The 23686-nt window shown below is 41.9% G+C and overlaps 1 protein-coding gene across 1 annotated transcript in view; it reads left to right on the top strand.

Moving 5' to 3' along the window:
* Positions 1-23686, top strand: part of ARPC1A (actin related protein 2/3 complex subunit 1A) — a 158033-nt gene that overhangs the window by 37321 nt on the left and 97026 nt on the right. The window contains exon 2 of the mRNA XM_085629133.1: positions 7878-7983. Coding sequence (XP_085485259.1) covers positions 7920-7983 — 64 coding nt within the window. The 5' untranslated portion in view covers positions 7878-7919. The remainder of the gene's footprint in view (positions 1-7877; positions 7984-23686) is intronic.

Below are 23686 nucleotides of genomic sequence, written 5' to 3'. Positions count from 1 at the left end.
AAAAAGTGCTGCCAGGCCAGCCTAGAGCTACAGTGCATGTGCGGGCGCGCGCGCCGCGCTTTACCGCGATTACTTTCATTTTCGCGCTTTACCGCGATTACTTTCATTTTCGGATCGCGATCACTTTCGCGACCGCATGGCCGCTTTGCATAGCCTATAGGTCTCGCCTTTGGGACCTTATAAGTATTTAGTTATGCAACTGTTGCATAGCTAAACACTTATAAGGTCCCAAAGGCGAGACCTATTGGCTATGCCAATGCTTGTTTAACGTGACTTGCAGTCCATGACCTGTTGGTGATTGTCTGCCTAGTCAGCAATCCTAATCGGGATCTGGTCAACTCTCATCTCTGTTGCAACCTTTCTGCAGCATCCCACATGAGCATTATCTATTTTATCACACACAGTTTGCCTAACCCCATCAATTCTCACGTTACTCTAACAGGCTTGTTTTTCTCCTGGCTTTTTCATTACCTCTATTTAGTGCCTGTTATAAGCCCTCCCCACCATAGTCTCACTTTACATAAATTTACTATTTTCCTTTCATGGCTCCACATGTTTATGCTCTAAAACTACAAAGTGTCTGTTGCGTATATGCCTCCTTCATGCTTTGTTTATGTGGAATCCCTATCTGTTCCCTGTCTTTGAATGAACCCACCTAATTGTGAATGATCTGTATGACCTCTGCTAAATTCTGGTGTAGTTGTTGTGAGAATGCTACTAGACCAGTGATTGACCTTCGGCACAGTTGAACACTCCATCTTAATTTCTAGAGTCTGTAGGATGGGCTAGATACCACCCCCCATAGAATAGTAATTTTGTTGTTAATATTTATCATTATGCGTAGTAATGCGTTATTTGCGTTGATGGGCCCATTCAAAAGTGCTAGATGAGCTTTACCCAATGAAATTCGAACACCTCAGTTAAGGGTTTGTGCGGTCCAACCAACATCAGTGAAAGGGCAACCCAGAATTTGCCCGCGAATCTATCAAACCTGCCTATTGCAGTTTAAATAGAGAGAACTTTGGGTCCATTTGTTTCAACCATTGACTTTCTTTGACCAGACATGTCTTGGCACAAGAGTATTCGTGTCTCACCTGCTGCTGTTGGCTAGCTGGTTCTTCCCTTCCAAGTCAATTCCAGGGCTTAAATTGAACTGCATGAGGCACTCACTACTTTACAACTAAATTCCTCTCTGTCTGCTCCCTTTCAATTGTTTTTCTCTAATGTGTTAACCCTGCATGTGTTAGCACATTAACCCTAGACTTATTGGCTTTGGCAGTGCTTGTGATTGTTGTCATGATGATGTTTTTTTTTTCTTTACCCTGATTATATCCCAAATTCAGTGGTGTACGATTTTGTGTCACCTGTCTCCTGTTGCACAGAAATAGTTAATAACCGGTTAAAATTGGGGCAACTCATTTGCACCACTTCTGTGATTATTCTGTGGCAGAAACTTCCTTTGTGTGGTAATACATTATTTCACTAGCCTGCTCTTCCCTGCTCCATTGTACAAATGCTAATTGTGTATTTTTACACTTCATCTGTGCATCTCAAGCTATGAGCAGAATCTGTGATGCAGTTGTCTCTGAGATTCTCCTCTGTAGGCCTTCCTAGAGACTTTTTAGTTGTTTCACCAGCTTCATGTCTTAAAAATAAAAAAGTTTCTGAAGGGAAAAGGCGAGACCGCATCTTCATATTAGAAACCAGTAACCTCTGTGGAAATTAGGGTTTGAAGATGGAATCTCCTTAGTCTTGTTTTGTGTGTGCTCCCCTGGTGTCTGCTTGATAAGTGCTCTGTGGGGTTGGGTAACTCAATGTGTAACCAGTTGCCTGTGTGTGTGGCTCTTAGTGAAGCTGTTTACAAGGTCCCAAGACCACACTGAATATCCACAGCTTGACCTACCTGTGTGCAGACGTTGCACTGCTTATCCTAGCAGCACCACCAGGGAACATCTGGCACGGGAAGCGCTAGTCAGAAGGGAACGGTTTTGCTGGAATGCTTCGCCAGATATTCCCAGACTCTGCACTAAAAATAGGTCAACGTGAGAAAGCGAAGAGTTTTTAGCTTTAGATTTTGCTGTGCCGTGTATAGAATTTCTGATGGAATGGTTCCCTATTTCTTCTTGTCTAAATGACGATGTACGGAATGTTTAATGCTCTCTTGGATTTGTTTTAGGGTGCTGAATGGGTAACCTTTTAAGTGCCAAACTTGGGGACTTCTAATAGGAGTCCATTCTCAAAGGAATGTGGGGGTGCGGTTGAAGTGGTCACAATTGCACCTCGTGTGTCCTTGCTTGTGATCTCACTACAGTCTTTCCGGACCCCATTGCTTTCAAACGATGCATCTATCTAATATCCAGTACTATGGACGGAAGGAGCAATAGATGTGTCTTAGTGCTCTCTCACCAAGAGGAAACTGAGCAAACTGCTACTCGAACATTTTCTAAAGTGGTGCAAAACTTTCACTGCTACTCATCTAGTATTTTTACCACACACAAAGATTTCACATAATACAAAGATGTTTTTATACAGTGCTTACTACTGCAGTTGCCATTTTCTAAGCATTGTAAAAAACCGGTTTCACTTATTTCCAATTTCGTGTTTTTAAGTGCATAAGCTTCAAAGGGATGCTTTACTCAGGACCAGCTGGTCAGACAGCATGGCTGGAGTAGGCTAGAGTTTTCCAAAAGTAACCATTACTGTGAATACTGAATTTTAAAAGTGTTAATTATTTGCTGACATCTGGGCTCAACGAATAATAAAGAGGGCGGTGAATGTGCCTTGGAAAGTTTTTTGCCATCTGTTACACTTTTCTCATACCTCAGGTCTGTGTAGCTGGTGCTCCAAACGCCTTGTCCCCCTCGTCCGTTGTGGATCATTGTAACCACGCTGCAGGTGGAGGACTTCTGACAATGCTAGATGGATACTATGTCAGAGCTGCTTTCTGCACCACTTCGTTAACAGTGGCTCTCATATGGTCCCTCCTCCCTACACTTTCTTGTTGAGAGTCGTGAGCATGTGCTTTTCTTTAAGATGGAAATCGCGCGGTTAGAGGGGAGGATGATTAAAAGGCTAGTTAGTGTGTTTGTGTGTGTGTATAATATATATCTATCAATGCAATAGGTCTCACCTTTGGGACCTCATAATCTTTCAAGCTATGAAGCACATTATCCTGGGTAAAGCGATTCTAGTATTTTTCTGACTTCTGGTTGTTTTTCATCAAGACAGTTAAATGGAGGCAGTTGCTAGAAAAATGGGAAAAAAAGTCCCTAAACTGAAAGCGTTTCTGGTATTTTACTGATCTCTGCTGGTCGTTTTCTATCAAGACAGTTAAATAAAGGCAGTTGCTAGGAAAAAAGTAGTCCCTAAACGAAAGAGGAAGCAGACTAGTCCAGTGGTAATGCTCCAAAGCCCACACAAAGTACATACAACAGATCTTCCAGACAGTGCAAGCGCTGTCTAGGCTCGACTTAAAAATGTGTGCAGCTGGGTTGGTTTGCTGTAGAGGATGGTAATGCCTGGTAGTCCCGTCTCCCTGTTTATTAGGTTTGTTATGAAAACAAATCATTTACATTATTACACAGAAGTCATATTTTCGGTTGAAATTTATATATTCTAAATAATGAATTTCACTTCTCAGTTATCACCTTCAGTTATCACCTTCATTTTACTTCATGACTAGACTGAACCATTAAATATCATTCGTATATGCTAGAATCTAATATTCTACATCCCAGAAAAGTGTTAAGAAACATAATCCTATCGGAGATAAAGCTGTCAGTCTTTTCCACTCTCTTAAGTCGTTTATATTTGAGCCCAAAATATATCTTCAAACAGTTGTAATTGGACATTGGGCCAGTTTGCAAATACCACCAAAAATGTCTGTTTTAAAAAATACTCGACTGCTAACAAGAAGCAGAAGGAAGGACGAAAGAAGGGTCACAGAGCCAAAGAACAATATAAAAACAGTGCATTTGAAATGAGGTGTGCAGCAGATTCTAACCCCCACCCCACCCCCCCACTCTGCCCGGATAAAGTCCTTGCTAACGAACCACACCAATCGACACTCAGAATGGTCACCACACCCTCTTACCCAGCTAACGTTGAAAGGTAGGTCTTCCAACCCATTTAAATTCATAATTCCACTGACTATTCATCAGATGCTTCTGTGCCTTAGCTGTTCTTTCCTCTTTCATCATCAGCTCCAGCTTCCTAGCCAGGTTGTCCGAGTTCAAATTAGCAAAGAGGAGAAGGTGACTATTCCACACCACTTTTGCAGATAGCTACTCCTTCAAAGTAAATCTCTGCTTTCACCAGAGTCTGTGATGACCATTCCAATGCTGCCCACCTCCGATCATCTCTGTCGTAATGAGAGCCTGTAGACATTGCATGATGAGCATTGGACAGCCCTTGACAATAACCAAATCTGCGAATTCTTTGACAGAGGAAATGCAGAACAGCAGCAGTCTTTGTTGTTGCGAATCTGAGCAAGCTGAGAATAAAGGGTGCCACCCAGACTAGGCCAGTTGGGTTGTCCTTTGCCGATTTCCTAGCTTGTATTTAGCTTATTTAGCTTTTGTATCTGGTTCGTCTCTGAAAATAAAATGTAGCCACTAAGTACTTTAAGCACTTCTAGGCACAGGTAAAAGTGTGTGTCTGTGTGTGTTCACAGACACACACACCTACCTCCCCCTAGACCTGCCCCTTCTAGTCCTATTGCTCCAAGAACTTCAGTATTTTAGTAAGGTCAAACATCATTTCAAACTATGTAATTTAGAGGTCCGCTTTGTTAGTATTCCTGTTGGGTATAAGGAAGTAATATCTGCCCTCTATAATGTAGTAACGGGAAAAATAGAATAAAACATTACATCGGTATTCCAGAAATTGGACAAAAACGTAGTACCACACCTTCATGCAGTTGCAATAAAGGCTGAATTAAAATTAAGTACAGAAAGATCAACTAGACTACTAGGAAAATAAGGTATGCAAAGTCATGTTGTCGACCAGATAGCACCAGGCACAATCCAATTAAAAAATCCTTCACTTACTCAAACTGTTTCTGAAAAGCTGCTGCAGAAGACTCTGGATTGACCAGCTGAAATCCTTGAATTGTGATATCCGGTTCTTTAAAATATTTTGCTGTAGATATTTACACCGGATAATCACACCAGGCTTTATCCAGGAGTCTATATAAAAATAAAAGCATACTGCATACCACGAGTAACCAACATTGGCAAAGCCAAAAGGTCTGGTGTAGGCTTACAACCTTTAGGCTTTTAAAGTAGTGGGTTTTTTTTGTTTGTTTTTTAAATGTCCTGGCTTGCTATTATACTGGTTCCGGGAGGACCTTGCCTGGCAGTTCGGGTTGGACTGCTCCCATTGGAGCATGAACAAGACTAATTTGCATTTGGCTGAGTCCAAACGGAGGTGGCTGTGTGCAAAATAATGAACTGGATGCGGCCCGGAGTAATTACCAGTGTCTGAGATTAATTCAAGTATTCATCACTGTTGCCGTAAGTCGATGGATGTGCCCAGACATTAGTTCAGTGCCTTGTGTGTCACTGGAATCCAGCTATACCTGGCGGAGAGACCGAATTAGTGCTTAACTGGTCATGGGTTGCTTATATTCCAATTCAGAGAGGACCGGCCTTGCATTTCGGGTTGGACTGTTACCATTTGAGCAGGGTCACCTTCGGCTTTGACAATGCTTCTTTTGTTTTTATCATGGTTTTTACAAATTTAATATTTGGAAAACTGATGGGCCGTCGTTCATTTTAAGATACGAAAAACTTCCTCACACCCTCGTCTACCCCGACCCAAGTAGCCAATGTCTTTATTTACATTGCTTGGAATAGTATTCCTTATCTTGATGGCTCCCATGCAGCCACAGTTGAGGTTTAAAGAACTCTCATCCAAACGCTTGCCACGGGCGTGGAATCCAGAATGTATTACAAGCAACCTTCATCCTCGCAGCAGGCATTCCCTCACTTCTGTAGGGTGAAGGTCTTGCATAGATATTCTCCTCACTCCTTTAAAGGGATAGATATTGGATTAAAGATGTGATTTTCTGGTTTTGCATAGACTGTCCACAACCTTTAGATCTGCATCAGCATAGAAACAAAGAGCCCCCACACCCCGCCCCTTTAAACAACATTAAAACTCTGCATGGCTCATTTGGCCGAAATGGGTGCATGTCTAGTTAAGTAAGCCAGACTTGTGCAAGTACGGAAAACAACTTGTTACATGTTAATTGTCCTGTCCTCGAGCTTACCGATATTGGGGCGAAAATGTTTTTCCATATTTTTTTAGGGCCCCTTTCCTAGTACTAATGGAGGAGTACAACAGTTGTTTGCTTTTTTTGACTGGCAAATGCCCCGACTGATGCTTAACAGACTTTTTGACTAATACATGTATGTGTTCATAACGCCTAACTAAATTTACCAAACTCCATGCCATTAAGGACACTATATTTCGGCCCAGGCCTCTCATTTAACAACTTGTCCCATTCTGGGATTCCTATTACTGCTTCATCTAAAGTAAAGCAATTGGATTAAAGTTCTATATTACAGTGGGTTGGAAACAGAAAAACTAGACTGGAATACAAGATTGTGTCAAGTTAGAAAGTTTTCTTTTTTTCTTGTATAAAAAAATAAGCGGGTCTCAGTTGTACTATAGCTGACCTTCGTGTAAAACTGGGACTTTTGGAGGGGGTTTAATATCGCATATTTCTCTCTTCACCATTTCTCTCTGTGTAATTTCCCAATACATTTGAACTGTATGCTTAATATTGGATTACCTCCAAGAAGATCAGTATTGGCTCTCATGTGACTGTACAGGTGTTAATATTTTATGTACGGTAAAAGAAACACTCAACCCTCTAATGGCACTACTGCTCAGAGACCATGATACAAAGAAAGAACTCATGCAGGAAGGGAGTTCTTAGGGAGCCCAATACTCGTTCATTCAAAAATTCAGAATACGATTTAATGCTCCGTATTTCCAAATTATTTTCACACATAAGTGGTCTTCTCATCAGTCTCAGTCCAATATGAAGCAGGAGCCATTGTGATTTTCAAAGTTTTCTTTATTTTTTTATAATATCCCACAGCCGCCCATGTCTCTAATAATGCTTCCTGGATAGTATACGCCAAAAAGGAGAAGACGTTGAATATCTTTATTCCCTAGTGGAACCAGCCAAAATCATGAAGGATGCAACATCACATCCATGCGAGACCTTCACTGTAGGATGTTATAAAGAATAAAGAAAACTTTGTTTGAAAATAATTTGGAAAGGCTTTGCACTAAATTGAATTCTGACTATTTTGAATGATTGATTAGTGGAATCCCTAAGCACTCCCTTCTTGCATGAGTTCGCTGAATATTGGATGTCGATATTTTGAGAAGAGCAACTGGGAGAGTGAGTTATTTTCTTACTTGGAACAATAAACCATTTGTGGTACAAATGACTTCTTAGTAAATGTTTGTAAAACACAAAACTTTGGGAGCTACATGAAGTCTATTATCTGAACTATGTGTATTTATGGCCTTGTAATTGACACTTTGCCAAACAATCCCTGATTTTGTGGAGTCCTCTTGTAGTCCTATGTTGAAACACAGAATGAACTGAGTGTTCCGACACAACTTTTGTATATTTATGCTAAACAGGCCATCTTCATGGCATACTATACATGTAATGACTTAAACTATGGATTATATTTCCTTGACTGATTCACTCTGCATGTTTATTGTAAGCTTTCATTCAATGCTGAGAATTCCGGTCTCTACTTTAACTGCACAGTGATGATTGTTTCCGGTATGCATGTACCTAAAATATTTACTTTTATTGAGAATGCAAATCCTTCTTTTTGCCATTTCAGCCTTCTCCCTTCTCAAAACCCTAAGCAAGTTCATCACCCACCATGTCCCTGCATCAGTTTTTACTGGAGCCAATCACCTGTCATGCCTGGAACAAGGATCGCACTCGTAAGTACCCCCAAGCCGCTAGTGGCTTCAGTGTTTGAGTGATTACATGGCATCGGGTTGCACGTACTCTGTATGTATTGATCCAGATCAGGCATTACTGCAGCGTGAAAGGTCACCACCATGTGTTGAATCTTTAAGAGCACACACGCATTGATCGGCCCTCTAAAGCTGCATCTTCATACCTTTTAGTTTGTGGACTCCTGGGTATATTGTATATAATATTTGTGCTGCTATCCATGTTCCCTCACATAGTGATAATGTTGGGCTGGCACTGTAGTCTATTAGATGCCTCTTTCTGTACAGACATTGAGTATCTATTTTCAGGACAAGTCTCTGTTTTCCCAATATTTATTAGTTTTAGATTTGATTTGATTTGTGGATTTCTAGAGTGCATGGCTACCCGAAGGCTTCCCCGCGCTGATGATGGGAGCCGTGATCGGGAGAGGAGCCAACTAATGGTTTCCAGGAAACTGCCAGGTCTTCAGTCCCTTTCTAAAAGCCAGCTCATTTTGTTGACTTCTTAATTCCAAAGGCAGCTCATTCCATATCTTAGGAACCAGATGTGAGAAGGAACTGCCTTCCTATCTGGATCTTTTTATTCTGGTGGCGTGTAGGAAATGGGCATGGTAGGACCTCAGTAGCCTAGTCTGGGTATAAGCGGAGAGCATGAGACTAAGTTTTTCTGGACCTTTATTGTTGACTGCCCTCTGGACAATGCAGAGGGCTTTGAACTTCACTCTTGCGGCGACTGGAAGACAATGTAGTTGTTTCAAGGATTCTCTCACTGATGTATGTTTTTGGAGCTTAAGTAAGAGCCTGGCTGCCGCGTTCTGTAACGTTTGAGGCCTCTTAATCACATACTTAGGCGAGCCCAAGTAGAGAGTTCCCGTAGTCCAAACGGGCAACTATCGGAGACTGCATGACAGATTTCCTGAGCTGCTCCGGGGTGACATCCAGAATCTTCCTGAGCATTTTCAGAAGTCCGAAACAGATACCAGACAATTTGTTTGCCTGTTGGTTCATAGAGAGGAAGTTATCTAACCAAGGTTTTTAATCACCTGTTTAGAGACTGATGGAGGACCCATACAGGCTGGCCAGTTGTTCAATGGCCTGGGAATGTCCCCATTGCCTAGGATCACGAGTTCTGTATTTTCGCCATTCAATTTTAAGTAACTATCTGACATCCAATGGGCCAGTTTGTCCAGGCAGGAACCCAATTGAGTGTTACCCTGGTTATGATCTTGGGGCAGGGAGACAATCAGCTGGGTATTGTCGGCATACGGCATACGATACACCCAGGATACCAAACTCCTGCATGATGGTGGCAAGCTGCCTTGCGTAGACATTGAATAACGTGGGGCTAAGGGCGGAGTACTCCAAAGTTTATGGGCATGCTGTTCGAGAGACAGTCCTGTTCCATAACTTGGAGATACCGCTTCTCCAGGAAGGAGCATAGCCATTCTAATGCTATGTCCTGAATGCCTATTTCCCTCAATCTGTTTTTAAGTATGGCATGATTAACGGTGTCAAACGGCGCACTGAGATCAAGCAGGATGATGGCGGCTGACCCTCCGTTGTCTAGAATAGCTTTGAGTTCCTCGGTAACTACTAGAAGCGCTACTTCTGTACTATGAAATTTGTGGAAACCCATCTGCAGGGGATGAAGTAACTTGTTCTCCTCCAGATAGATAGTTAGTGTCTAGTTGACGTGCCTTTCAAGGATTTTGCCAAGGAGAGGGAGAAGCGATATGGGCCGTAGATTGCCAAACAAATCTGGATCCAGGTGTGATTTTTTTTTTTTTATTTTGTTTACGGTTGGTTTTATTATGGCATGCTTCCAGTCTAGGGGAACCGACCCTGACTCGAGCGATTTATTAAGAATCTTCACTAAAGGAGGAAGTATGACGTTGGCCACCTTAAGGATGGCACGCGGCGGGTCAGAGTCTAGCGGGGAGCCTGATTTTATGGCCTTAAGCAGCTTTAGGGTAGCTTCCTCCTCAAGCTTCGGAAAGTGTATCAGACTCTTAGGTACATTTTTTGAGCGGGGTCCACATCCAGCTCTTCCCGAGTGGGGTTGGTGGCGGTTTGAAAGAAACCATAGAGGTCTGTCACTTTCTTATGAAAAAAAGAAGCTATTTGGTTGCATAAGTCTGTCGTGACCTTCAGGAAACCTTTATTTGCTAGAGGGGTGGTCAAGTTTTTGACTACTTTAAAGAGTTCCTTCGGGGAGATAAGAGCCTGGTTGATTTTCCCCTCCAAAAATTTGGCTTGTGCCAGTTTTAACTCTTAATGATAGTCTGATAGAGATTTTATAATTGATTTTTTTTTTCTTCAGGATTGAAGTCCTTTCTCCAGTCCATTGCAGTGCTTCTTCAATGATAGCAAGTGTTTGTTGATCCATGGGACTTTCCTGGATTGGGGGGGTTTGTATAGCCCTTTTTTTTTTTTTTTTCCTCGAGGAGCGCAAATCTCTAGGGACTGACTATTTCAATTTTCCCATTGGTCAAAATCCTCCTCAGGGCTGCTGTTCAGGTTAGGTGAGGAGCCTTTGAGAGTATTTGACCATGAGTCCGAGTTAATCCTGGCCCAATTCCTAAAAGTGATGGTCTCGGCCTTGTCCCTAAACTGTATAACTGGTTTGGGAAGTCCGAATCTGATTAGGCTATGGTCAGACCAGGGAATTGGGGTAACAACTGATACCCTGACCTGGGGGTCATTTGAGAAATGAGGTCTACAGTGTGTCCCTTTAGATGGGTGGGTAAGGAGACCAGTTGAGTACACTGAAGGGCTGCCATGTCATCGAGTAATCTTTTAGTGGAAGGGGCTACCAGTGCATCAAAGTGTAGGTTAAAATCGCCTAGCAAGGTAATGGCATTTTTAACTAAAACCAGGCTACCTAAAGTGTCAGGCAATGCCTCTAAAAAGGTGGAACAGTGGCCCGGCGGTCTATGAACGAGGATACCGGAATAGGTGCAGGATGGAGAGCGAGTAATGTGGAACTGTGCGCTTTCACATCCTGGTAGTGAAAGTGGCGTCATGGTGCAGCGAAAATAAGTTTTTAATATAATAGCAATCCCAACCCCAAGTTGGTTCTCTCGGTCTAACCTGTGAATGTGGAATCCTGGGGGAAGCGCAAGAACAGTGTCCGGTCCTGAGCTACCCTTGAGCCAGGTTTCAGTAATAAAGAGTACATCCAGGGAATCCACTCCTAAGAGGTTCCTGATGTCCAAGGACTGTTTTGGTATTGACCGGGCATTAATCAGTCCAAACTGCCAGACGGAGTTTTGGTGTTTGAGAGCTCATACATGTCCGTCCTTGAAAAGAGGAGTCAACAGCCCAGCCGTCTGACTGTTCCTTTTAGCGCCAGGTGGACTGGTAGGATCCAGTCGCAGTTAATTCGACGGTGTGTCTGAGGGCCTAAGTGCAAGGAGTTGCTCCCTAGTAAATATTTTGCGGCCTGTTGCTAACGGGGCAGAGTTTACGGCACCTGGTCCAGGTCGGGCGCAAACGGGCTTGCCTTTGGCATGCCATCGGCAATAATGTGTAGAATGCTTTTGAGCTATACCTGCTGATCGTTGATATTTGCATCTTTCCACTGATAGTACATAGAAGGTCAATCGGGACGCTAACGTGCACCAAGGGATCGGTATTTGGTGTCCCAGTGGTGTTCTGCTACTTGTTTTTGGTTATCACTGAGATCTTGACAGCCGGATCTTTGGCAGTGCCCCGATTTCCTTGTGCTTCCGTAGATCACACTTAGCCCCATCTGTTTACCTTTCCTCTGACCTGTTTAGTCTACTAATAGGTTTACGATGCTCGCAGAAGCCGAAGAAACCGTTGTACCTAATGACTTTAATATTGATGCAAAAGTGCTTTTGCTTAAAAGGAGACGACTGTGAGGGGCAAAAAGCACAAGCGGCAGGAAATGCATGGTTCTCTTTGGAAGGACATTAGCATAGCTAGCTTTACACTCACAGCTGCTTGGGATGTCTGACCATGGCTGCCCGAAGCAATCATGTCTGCAGTAGAATTTTTTTTTTTTTAGCAGGTAGGTTTAAACCTCCTGTTTAGTCTTTGTTTAGTCTAGCTGATTTGCAGTTTGCAGTTTCGAAGTGTATAAGTAACTCGCACATTTCTTCCTTTCCTACTTGTGTTATTACTGCTTGTACGCCTGTATCGTCGGTGTGCAAATCCTTGAGTTAACTAGCGCCCCCTTGTGGCAGTTATGCATGTGTTATGTAAAATTCTGGGCTACACAACATAATAACTTCCAGTTTTGATTAAGCATCATACAAACTGAAGGTAGGTCTTAACAGCCCTCAGTCTGCTGTGCTTCCACAGAACACTCCACTCATCATCAAAGAGTCTATACAGAATAGAATGCAATTTACATTACTATCACATAACACAACACATGTTCCTTTCCTTATAATACAAAAATACACAGCCTACTAATATAATCATAAAGGTCCTACAATACTTTAAAAAAAAAAGGAAAAATAAAAAATACCTCAAAACATAGCTATACATCAATCATCCATTAATTCAACAGTGTGAACCTAATCTTTCATTTCTTCCACAATGTAATTAACCATCTGGCTGGCCTTTTCTCTCTCTCTCTTTCCACAAGTAACGTCCGGATCCACAGCAAGCTTACCTTCCTTCCTGATATCTTCTGCCTCCTTCTGATTAGAAATTGGTTGTTCTTATATTCTTGAGGGTCCACCCATAACAACGTTTGAATCACCACTAATTCATTTTCACCACCACTTGTATTTTGTCGTCGATACTCTCCTTCCACTCTTGATGGTTCCCCAACAACGACATTTAAATCGAACACCAACTCACCTTCACCACCAATTGTACTCTGTTCCAAATATACATCTTCCATAGACTTCCAAATAGTGGATTAGGTGTTCAGCTCATCCACCAGCCATTGGAAACCATTTTCGGAACACCTCTGAAATCCTTCCGCAACTCTCGCAAACCTAAAGCTACTCTTTTCAGGTTCCAGGCTTTGCCACTTCTCTCCCTTGCTGCATTGTGCAAAATCTCTACCACCTCCTCAGAATCAAAGAATTGACTCAACTTTTGGTACCTTAAAAGGCATCTTGGCACGAGCACAGTCCCCAACTTTAATACTAACGGGTTTCACTCCATTTTTGCTGTTATAATAAGACTTACTTCTCTTCTGCATTTCAACAAATCGGTCCCTGACAAGTTCAGGTTATTGTTGCTCAACACCTGTACTACTCAACCATCCAGGGTTGTACTTAGCCCTTAGATTTCACCCTCTCATGAGCAAAAATGGCAAAAAAGTACCACCATTATTAGTTACTCTGTATGCCGACCTTTCTTTATCTGCACCTCCCAATTACTGTTACTAGCAATAGCTCATTGAATCATCCCTTTCATCTTCTCGGATGAGTCTCTCAACAATACCATTACCACTTTGGTTGTATAGTGAGATGGTTTGTGTTAACTTCAATCCTCTCAAAGTACTCTGTAGATGCCCTAGACAAACATTGTACTCCATTGTCACTTAAAATGGTAGCTGGGATGCCTTCCGAAACAAAAACCCTGTCCATGAAACTTGTAACCATTTTAGTATCTGCTTTCTTCACAATGTCCGTACCGGCCATCTTGTGAAGAGATCCAGAAGTACAATAACCTACCTCTGTGATTCAGCAACTAGTCTAAGAAAATCAATTGCTACAGAACCCCAAGGTTGTTCAGAAATAAAACAGTCACTCATGGGTTGTTTTAAAGTGTGAAGAGATTTGTCAGCAAAAGAACAGTTACAGCATTCCCGAACAAACCTTTTTGCAGCCATATCAACACATGACCGCCAAAACTACTTCTTCACTGCAGATTTAATTCTCATCACTCTAAAATTACTTTCGTGGCACAAACCAGTTATCATTCCACGCAATCCAACTGGGGAAATAATCCTGTTACCTCTCAATATCATATCATTTTCCACAGAGATCTGGGACTTAACTCCCCAGAATGGCCTGAATTCGGAACGGAAGTTTTCCTTTTTTGACCATGTGCCATAAATCAATCCGTAGTAATAGGTAACTGTGCCTACAAGGGATTTCATTTAGAGTACTCAGTTATGCTAGTTCAAACAATCACTTTTTGGTTAAGTCCCAGTTGGTGACTAATCTTTGAAAAAATCAATTCACTCATTTACATAATAGTTAATATGTAATGAACAATTTCAAATATAGGTGTGTGTTTCTGAATTTCTTGGTCATTTAATGTGCGTAAACAGAAAGGGGTACAAAATGTGATAATGAAAAACACAATGACAGAGGTAGGCAAATCATATACAAAAATTGTAACCTTCAAATCATTCGTGTAGGCATCTATTTCAAACTAATAAACACAGAAAAAGAATCTGAACAACCAGAAAACAATTCCTGACAGAGTAAAACACTGATGAAAATAGATGAGATTGTCGACATTTCGGTCTTGATGGCATGACAGTCCGTTAGACCATCTTCAGGTCGGTGAAAGGAGATTTACAATTGACCCATGGAGCTGGTGAAGTGTGTGTCAAGAGCCATACAAATCATTATATTTTGTTAACGTTTCCAGGTCGCAGACACCAAAATTGAAAATTATTCAATGTGCTATGGTGAATGTCCAAGCTGACAGTTAAATTATAACAAAAGCAATCCGGCCGGATTTGCTTTATTGTGACAATCACTTGGGTCAAGAGGCATGTACCGGACACTGCTCCTCTAGAGTTCCGCTGTCTCAACAGACTGCATGTGTTGAGACAGCGGAACTCTAGAGGAGCAGTGTCCCATACATGCCACACACAGCTCAAGTAGACTCTTTATCGCCAGATACATTACCCATATCCCAAATAGACCTCACTTTCCATTAAGTTTGCAGGCGCAATCTCCAGACACTGGCGAAAAGTGCTACAATTCCACAGTGCCTCTGTAGCAACAAGTGTTGAACGTGCACTGATATGAAGTGTGCTGCACTGTAAAACCTCCGGAAAGACTGATCACAAGATGACGGTCACGTCGCCTGCCCCATGCTTAGCCGTGTAGAGGTGCACACTCGCAGAACATGAAGGCAGATGTCGGCGTTGAAAAATGCATGAGCTGAGGCTTTGAAATCAAACATCAAACGGCTGCACTAACAGTAAAAAAGCATTAATCAGGTAATTTATCCTAATTTCTACTCACCGAAGTTGTGTTCTGCAAGCTTTCCTTTCTGCAGCGGTTCACTGAATTTAAGTTGAAAATGTAAATAACGTAGGCTTCGTGGTACCACACAATACAGTGACAGAAACCAAGATTTAACACTTAATCCTCCTTATTAAGGTCTGGCCAAATCCATGCCAATACTAGTCGCCAATATGTTGTGTAAAATACTGGTCTAGGTAGCATATAACTTCCAGTATTTATTAAGCCTCATACGAACGGAAGGGAGTTCTTAACATCTCCTCAGGCTGCAGTCTTCTGTGCTTCCACAAAACATTCCACGCATCATCAGAGGTTCTATACAGCATACAATCCATAACACATTGTAAGCACATAACGGTAATGTTTGCGCCAAAGTTGTGGCAATCAATGCATGGGTCACTGTACAATGTGTATATCCGCAAATATGCCACATCCATAATAGCTCGTTCTATAGAGCTTCAAACCTTATGTATCTCTCTTCTGAGTGGTCTAAAGGGTGTGTTGTTACCCAGTTTAAACGGTACTTGATTTACCAATCTCTGAAGGATGAAAGCCTGAGCCTGCTATGACTGGATTCAAGCTTATGACCTGCAGATCACTGTGTAGTTCTGTGGCAAGTGTGCATGCCACTGAGCCATCCTGGTTACGTTTCCGGTGCCCCGGAGAGGACAGAAGATTGTACACTGTGCTGTTTTTCAACCCAATAGCTATACATTGTTTGTAATCAGTTACAAACCGGGCCAGACTGTACATGCCGCCACTTTGGCATTTCCCTGGTAGGCTGCAGTCTAGTCAGAGCAAGATAGGTTGCCACCACCCAATCAAGCCCAGATTGCTGCATTCTAATTAAAGCCTCATGCAGCTTGGGGCTGATTTGAACATTTCTACCAGGGTTGGTTTTGGCTTACAGTCCTGATCCTGTTACAAAGAATGAATTCAAGGATCCATATCATAAGAGGTGTATTAATAGAGCACATACTCTAAAGAGGGTTACTTGGTGCAAATGTTTATTATTGCCCATCTCAATGTTTCTCAATTTATTACGCTGAGAAGGCGAAAGGCTAATTCTACCTGCCAAAATTTGAACCCGTAACCATAGGGATCAAGCAGACATCTGTGCAATGAATACGTTTGTTCACTGAGCCACCAGGTGTTTCAAAATTCACAGTTTCCGACCATCACTTAAATAATAAAGTATTCAGTGAGAGTGCATCTTTATGTAATGACGTTGAGAGTGTGGTAGTTTCAGCTGTTTGGGGTAATGGTGGAAAGGAGTGCGATATTCTGTAAGGTAAACTTTGTTGAATCCCTATGAATCTAGTCTCAGTGCTCGGGTGCGGACGAAAAATGGCACTAGATCTTTGAGTTGATCACTTGATACTGGAACTGTATGTAGATGAAACTGACATTCACCTGTTGCAGACACCAGTCCAAGTGAGAGAGCCCACAGAGTTGTCTTGTCTGCCACAGTGATTTCTGTTTAACAGCTTTTCAAAATCCAGTGCCACTATGATGGCTCTTTGTGTTTAACCTCCAAGATTGTTTTGTTTCTTGTAAAGGTTTTTGATGTATAGAGCATGGACCTAAATATCCAGGAGCAGTGCAATCGACATTTCTATTCCAGCAGGCGAACCTCAAGCATGAGGTGATCTGCCTAAAACAGTATTTTGTGGGTGCTCCGAGACTGACACCTCCTGATTATGAAACAAATGTTAGGAGACAGTGTGGGATCGCAAAATGTCCGTAAGACACTTTGAAAATTGGAATGTAGGATTCAGAAGCCTGTGTGTACTTAATATGCTGTATTTTGCACCACTCACCTTTCACACTGTACAGTGTCTTCAAATGTTTGCAGAATGGAGTTTTATGAAGAAAATGTTCTGTAATATACATGTATGTGTGTACACACACACACACACACACACACCACACCCCCCCCCCCTCGTCTGTGGCCTGAAAGTTGGTACAGTCTTGCCTAAAAACAGAACATTGGAAAGTATGGACCAGCAAACACATTGTAGGACTGTATGTCTTGGTACTCTCACAGCTTCCTACCACTAGAAAACATAATACATGGAGACCTTTTAACTACTTTTATGCTGCTTTCCCACCCCACATCCCCACTTTCAGAAAAGCAGACAATTAAGACCCCCTCCCGGTCCCTCTATGGCAACTGTCTTTTCTCCCTTTTTCCCAAATGCTCCTAGATGTCTGAGTTGGTTAAAGCACCTGTTTTGGTCACAGCCCTATCCAGCTTCCCTGTCTATACTGAAGTTGTCAGTGTCTTCAGAAAGAATGCAGAAGGTGAACGTAAAGTGCACAAGGGACTATCTGTTGACTGACAACCCTGCTATTTACATTGTACCCACCTAGGCCATCAGGATATAGGACTGTTAGAGAAAAAAAAAGGACTGATGTTGGAAGAACGGAGTAAGTGTTCATCCAAAGTCTGTCATGGAGGAAGTTTGTGACTATACCATTTTTAGCCATTGTTAGTGTAGCATTACCTCCAAAATTGAATTGCCAAACTTTGTGGTATGAAGCCTGGTCATTTGGTTTTCCTCGCTCAGTCCTCTTAGTTTTGTTAGTTTAAAGCTTTGTGGAAGTTTTGCAGACTAGTGTTTTTTTTTTTGTTTGTTTTGTAGAAAGCGATGGGAAATCACAATATTATTGTGATTTTGCTTGAGAAAGTTATCAGTCATCCAGTTGACTTTTTGAGAGCTTGGAGTTTTGGAATGTAGTCAGTGGAGTTGATTCTGGCATATAATTAATTATCTTGGATATATTATTGTACAGTTACCAAATTTGTTCTTGGTTTTTTTAAGGATCCTATGTTGGAAGCTGCAGATTTAATGCAGTTTCCCAGAAATGGTTTCGTACAATTTTAGAGCAATGTCTAAAGGTACATCCATGTTTCTGGTGTGTTGAAGAGCGCAAACCTGATGAAAAACTTAGTTAGCTTTACTCATTCTAAAACCTTCACTTAGTCAACCTCACAGTGGACTCGTAAAAACAGCTAATCGGTCGCAAAATACTTAAGGCCAACATATCCCATTTTCTGACTATTCATATTATTCTGGTTAGAAAGTCACTTGACAGACCTGCAGAGGACATCCAAGTCTTGACTTAAAATTGTCTATTCCTGTATTACAGAAAAAAAGGCTTAAAAGATTCATCTAGTCTGCTCTATTAAACCCAAGCTGTAGAATGAGGCATATTGGATTGGTAAGGTTGCTAGGACAATTGAGGATTCATTTAAACCTTGGATGCTAACCAGGCCGCTGTTACCGTTCTCTATTCTCCTTTTCAGTAGTTTTCCCATGATCTAGTAAATCCAGTTTTAAATGGAGCTCTTCAATCGTTCCCAGGAATCCTAATTGCATGTATTCTTGTCAGTCTTCAGATCTGCAACTTTGCTATAAGTTTTCAATATGAATTTTCTAGGCCCTGTACTTATGAACAGCCTTTTTTTAAACAAAGGGGTGGGAGCACACTGCTTCACCTCCCAGCACGGTTCACCCCTTAACATTCTGGTAAATGCAATTCATGATACATGCTTACTTGAATATTTACTGGAGTATTCCACCATAGTCGTTGCAGGTTAGTGCTGTAAATCTCTAGACACGCGTTTCTGGATGTCATCCGTCATCAGTAGAAATAAAAACGAATTTAATCTGGGGTTGCTGAGCTGGCTGCCACAATCCTTTCAGGTCTCAGTCAGTACCTTCCTTGAGCCATTGAGCTGACGAGCTTGTGGAGATGTGAGAGGTGAAATTGTCAGTATGTATCTGTTATTTTGAAATATCTCCACCTACTCTAGTCCAACATTACTTCTGATTTTTACCTAAACATAATCTAGCAAATGTAAATACTGCCACTTAATTTAAAAAGCAAGTTTCAGGAAAATCCTATCGCCCCCTCCATCTCTGTTAACTGATATTATGGCCTATATTGATTCTTATTCTTCAAATGCAAATATATTTAATCTGATGGCCCTTCCTGAATGAAAAATTACAACCATCCAAACAAAATCCACTCGGTGGTGTTCAACTGACTTGGCCAGTTTGAAATCATTGGCTCGGAATGATTTCTGTGCCCGTTAAAGCCTTGGTTTAACGAATCCCTCAACGATGAAAGACGATCACTCTGACTCACAGAACGGAATGGGGGACAACATCGATCCTCACCCCATCTAAATCTACTAAGACAGGCCAGAAACGCCTACAATAAGAGTATTCTAAAATCTAAAAGACTTCTTTTAGAAAAGAACTGGATAATGCAAAAAACAGACTGAGGAAACTCTTCGAACTGCTAAAAGATCAATCCAACAAAACGACCAAATCCGCGTCAATAGCTCCAAAATAGAATATCAGCAGTGAAGAACTCTCCTTCTTTACAGCCAAAGCCAAATCCATCGAGGTGGAGCTCAAAAAGGCTGCAGAGATCCCTTTGATCCAAAAGAGCACTCCAGCTAAGCTTCAGTCTCAACCAGCTCTAAAAATGCCTAAAAATAATGCTTTATGGTCAGAATTCAAGTCCTATGACGACCAAGATATTGCCAAAATAATTTCGACCATAAAACCAAACCATCATTTCAATGATCCGCTACCTGTGAAATGCTGGTCTACAAAAAAACATTTGCTTATTCCCTCTTGGACAAAGATTATTAATGCTTCGCTATCGCAAGGCTCGTTACCAGACTGCCTAAAAACAGGGCAAGTCATTCCAATCTTAAAAAAAACCTACAGAGAACCTCTCAGATCTTATCAACTTAGACCAATAACAAACGTTCCCATGCTAGCCAAAGTTATGGAAAAATGTGTTCAACAACAACTGAGCCAACACATTTCTCAGTTCAAACTGCTGAATGACTACCAATCAGGGTTCAGACCAAATCACAGTACTGAAACAGCAATTGTTCACATAGTGGACGACGCGCTACCTGCCCTAGACCGCAACGAAACCTGTCTCCTAATTCTGCTTTACCTTTCATCGGCATTCGACACTATAAACCATGCCGAAATACTAGAACGCCTGAAAGAAAGGATGGGTTTAGAGGTTAGTCTTAGAGTGGTTTAGATCCTTCTTAGAGAACCGATCGCAAAGATTCATAGTGAACCAAACACTATCTGCATCATTCCCAAATCTTATTGGAGTACCACAGGGTTCAATCTTTACGTAGAACTGTTGCAGGGATTCTGCACAAATGAAGAACTATGCGCAGGAAACCTGGACCTCGGTGTATAGTGGTGTACCAACTACCCACCTTAGTGCCCAAAATCCAGTCCGACTAGCTATATTGTCTCATTCGTTCTCCGTACTACAGCGAAGCTACCAATGATTAGACCACCCAGAACATGTCACTCTGACTCTCTCTGGAATCGCGGGAGCAAGAACACTCACTCACTCACACTTGTCCACAACATGAGTAATTGGAGCCATGGTCTAGTTTAAAATGTTTATTTTAACTAAAGTTCTCTAAGATACAGTACATGTGCCAATACTATCAGCATAATGCATAAACACAATCGAGTTAGCATTGTTACAAGCCCATAGAATATAAATGGGGAAATCATTTTATAAAGCTAGTGGAAAATGGCTTAGTGTACCTTGCCACCCTCCCCGTGCTAGTAACTAGTTTATTATAAAAATAGAAGACCTCTGGGCTTTGTCGGGGGTACCCCATACCTCAAAGTCTAGATGCAAAGGTTTACATCTTCGGACAAGCACAGCTCTTCTCTTTGTAAAGGTTTTTCTCCAAGGGCCTCTAACATGCATGCATGCAATATTAAAAGCACTCTATTTTCAGTGGTGCAGCTGTGCTTCGTGTTATGTCTGGGTGCGGGGGACTGACTAGAGCAGAATAACAAGGAATACTGTTTTTCTTTTTTTTCCAAGTTCATGTTAATTTATTGAGAAATTACTGTAGTAAGATTCATTTTCATATATTATAATTTGAGTGACATTTTAAAATTGTCAATTTTTCTGCCATTTTTTTTTTTTTTTTTTAAATATATTTTTATTGAAGTCCAAATTACAAACACTTTAAAACCCATAAATACATCCATGAAGAATTTTCTTTTAGGTAAAAAATTAGAAATACAAGATCTATAAATAGCTCAAATATACTAAGAAGTCATGAGCAATGAAGAAAGACAGACCACATCGGTTTAAGCCTTTTTGCAACAAGCATAAAGCAGTATCCACTCCCAAGCATGGGCGTAGCCTATACATCAATCCAAATCTCAAAATGTTTGTCCGCTCTGAATAACACAGAAAGATAATACAAAAAATCACTACAGAACCACTAATAGAAATTTTACAGCACGCAAACATCTCCTTCCACATGTATGCAGAGGATGCACAGCTTTATATCAAGATTACCTCAATAGAAGAGATCGGTATCGTGAACCAGACATCAAAGAGGACCGTTCATTGGCTAACTAGTAATCCTCTCAAGCTAAACCCGCATAAAACAGAATTCCTTCTGATTTCCCCCCAGAAAAGCACTACGAGTATCATGGAATGGACCAAGCTGATCACTGCGCTAAACTGTACTCCAAGTCTAGTAGACTCAACCAAATCCCTTGGAATTATGCTAGACAAAAACCTGAACATTAACACAATGGCAAAAACATGCCCGCTTCCATTTAAGCTACCTCAGAAAACTGAAACCTTTCATAGCTAACTCAGACCTTAAAACAGCAGTCCAGGCATTATTCATATTGAGGATCGAGTACGGATGCACAACTCTAGCAGGACCACCTAAGATTTTAACAGCCCCACTAAAAGCTTGTCTCAATGCGGCCATGAGACTTATAGCAGGCTCCAGAAAATTTGACCACATCACCCTCATCTGAAAGCGCTCAACTGGTTACCATACGAAGCAAGAATCCATCTAAAAATGGCATATATCACACACAAAGCGATACCCTACAAAACACCAAGGTACCTAGCCCAGAAAATCACACCAAGGTACCTAGCCCAGAAAATCACGTTATCAGGAGGCTGCAGAATCTCTCAGAGCCATGGCGATCTATTACTGAAACCTGCCCTCTTCCGAAACAAAATAACTTATGACCAAGCTTTCTCTGGTGCAGCACCAAGAATTTGGAACGCTCTCCCCTCCAACATTAGAAGAATATCATCCATTGCTACCTTTAAAAAAAAAAAAAAGAAAAAAACCCAAGTCCTTTTTTATGAGCAAATTCCTCCCTTGACAGTAGACTAGTCACTGTTCGGTTACCTTCTTGTCTCACACCCTGTTAATACAAATCGACCTCTAGTAGTCGTTTGGAATTGTATATATGAGTGTGAAAGCACAAATGTTTCTCTCTCACATCGATGTGTGTATTGTATTGTATTGTATTGTATATTGCTTTTATATAGCGCGGCTGTCACCCAACGGGTATCCTGGCGCTTGGAGACAAGATGATAAAACATAATACGTGTTCAGTCAGCTAGACAGCAGAAGGTGCTATCTGTTCTTGGCGAAAAGCCAGGTCTTGAGGCCCTTTCTAAAGCCCAACAAGGATCCGGCCAGTCTCAATTCTCGAGGGATCTTATTCCAAAGGCATGCGGCTGCCGTGCTGAAGGCCCTGCCGCCCATTCTTGCTAGTTTAGTGTTGGCGACGGAGACTAGTCCTTGATTGGATGAACGAAGAAGTCTTTTAGGTTCATACCAAGAGAAACGCTCTCGCAAGGGTAACGGCCCTGTATTGTGTAAAGCTTTATGGACCAGAACCAGGGATTTAAAGCTGATTCTGTCTTTTACGGGCAGCCAATGTAAATCCTTCAATGCCTGCTGCGCCGAGGAATCACGTTGTCGGTTCAGTGCCAGTTTGGCTGCCGAAGATTGGATTCGTTGTAGCCCCTGTACAATATATTGGGGAGCACCCAAATACAAGGAGTTACAATAATCCAATCTACTTAGAATTACACTCTGGACCACCAAAGGCCTTGCCTCACTGGGTAGGAGTGGAAGAATTTGACGGAGGGCTCTTAGCAGGGAAACGCAGGTGCTAATTGTTTTGTTGGCCTGGGTTTGCATCTGGAGGTTCTCATCCATCATAACCCCCAGATTGCGAACTTTTTTTTAGCTGCTACTATGGGGGGATCCCCCGGACGGAGCCTGAACTCACCCTGGAGAGGGTTGGATATTCTGGCAGCATGACAGAACAGCAACTCCGTTTTCTCAGCATTCAGCTGTAGGGAGTTCGCTTTCAGCCAATCTGCCACCTGCCCCATGCATTCTTGAAAAGAACTCATGGGGACCACGTCATCACCTTCAAAGGAGAAGAGCAGTTGAATATCGTCCGCATAATTCACCACTTCGATCCCGAAGGATTTAATGAGGGGGATCAGTGGGCCCAGATATACATTAAAAAGGATCGGACTGACTGCCGAGCCCTGAGGTACACCGAAAGGAACCGGGGACCAAGGAGAGATGAAGGGTGTCATCATAACTGCCTGTTGCCGGTCCGATAAGTAGGAAC

This window comes from Triturus cristatus, chromosome 10, assembly GCF_964204655.1.
Source record: "Triturus cristatus chromosome 10, aTriCri1.1, whole genome shotgun sequence".
Lineage (NCBI taxonomy): Eukaryota > Metazoa > Chordata > Amphibia > Caudata > Salamandridae > Triturus > Triturus cristatus.
The sequence above is the reverse complement of the archived record's forward strand: the minus strand, read 5'-3'. Positions and strand labels throughout refer to the sequence as shown.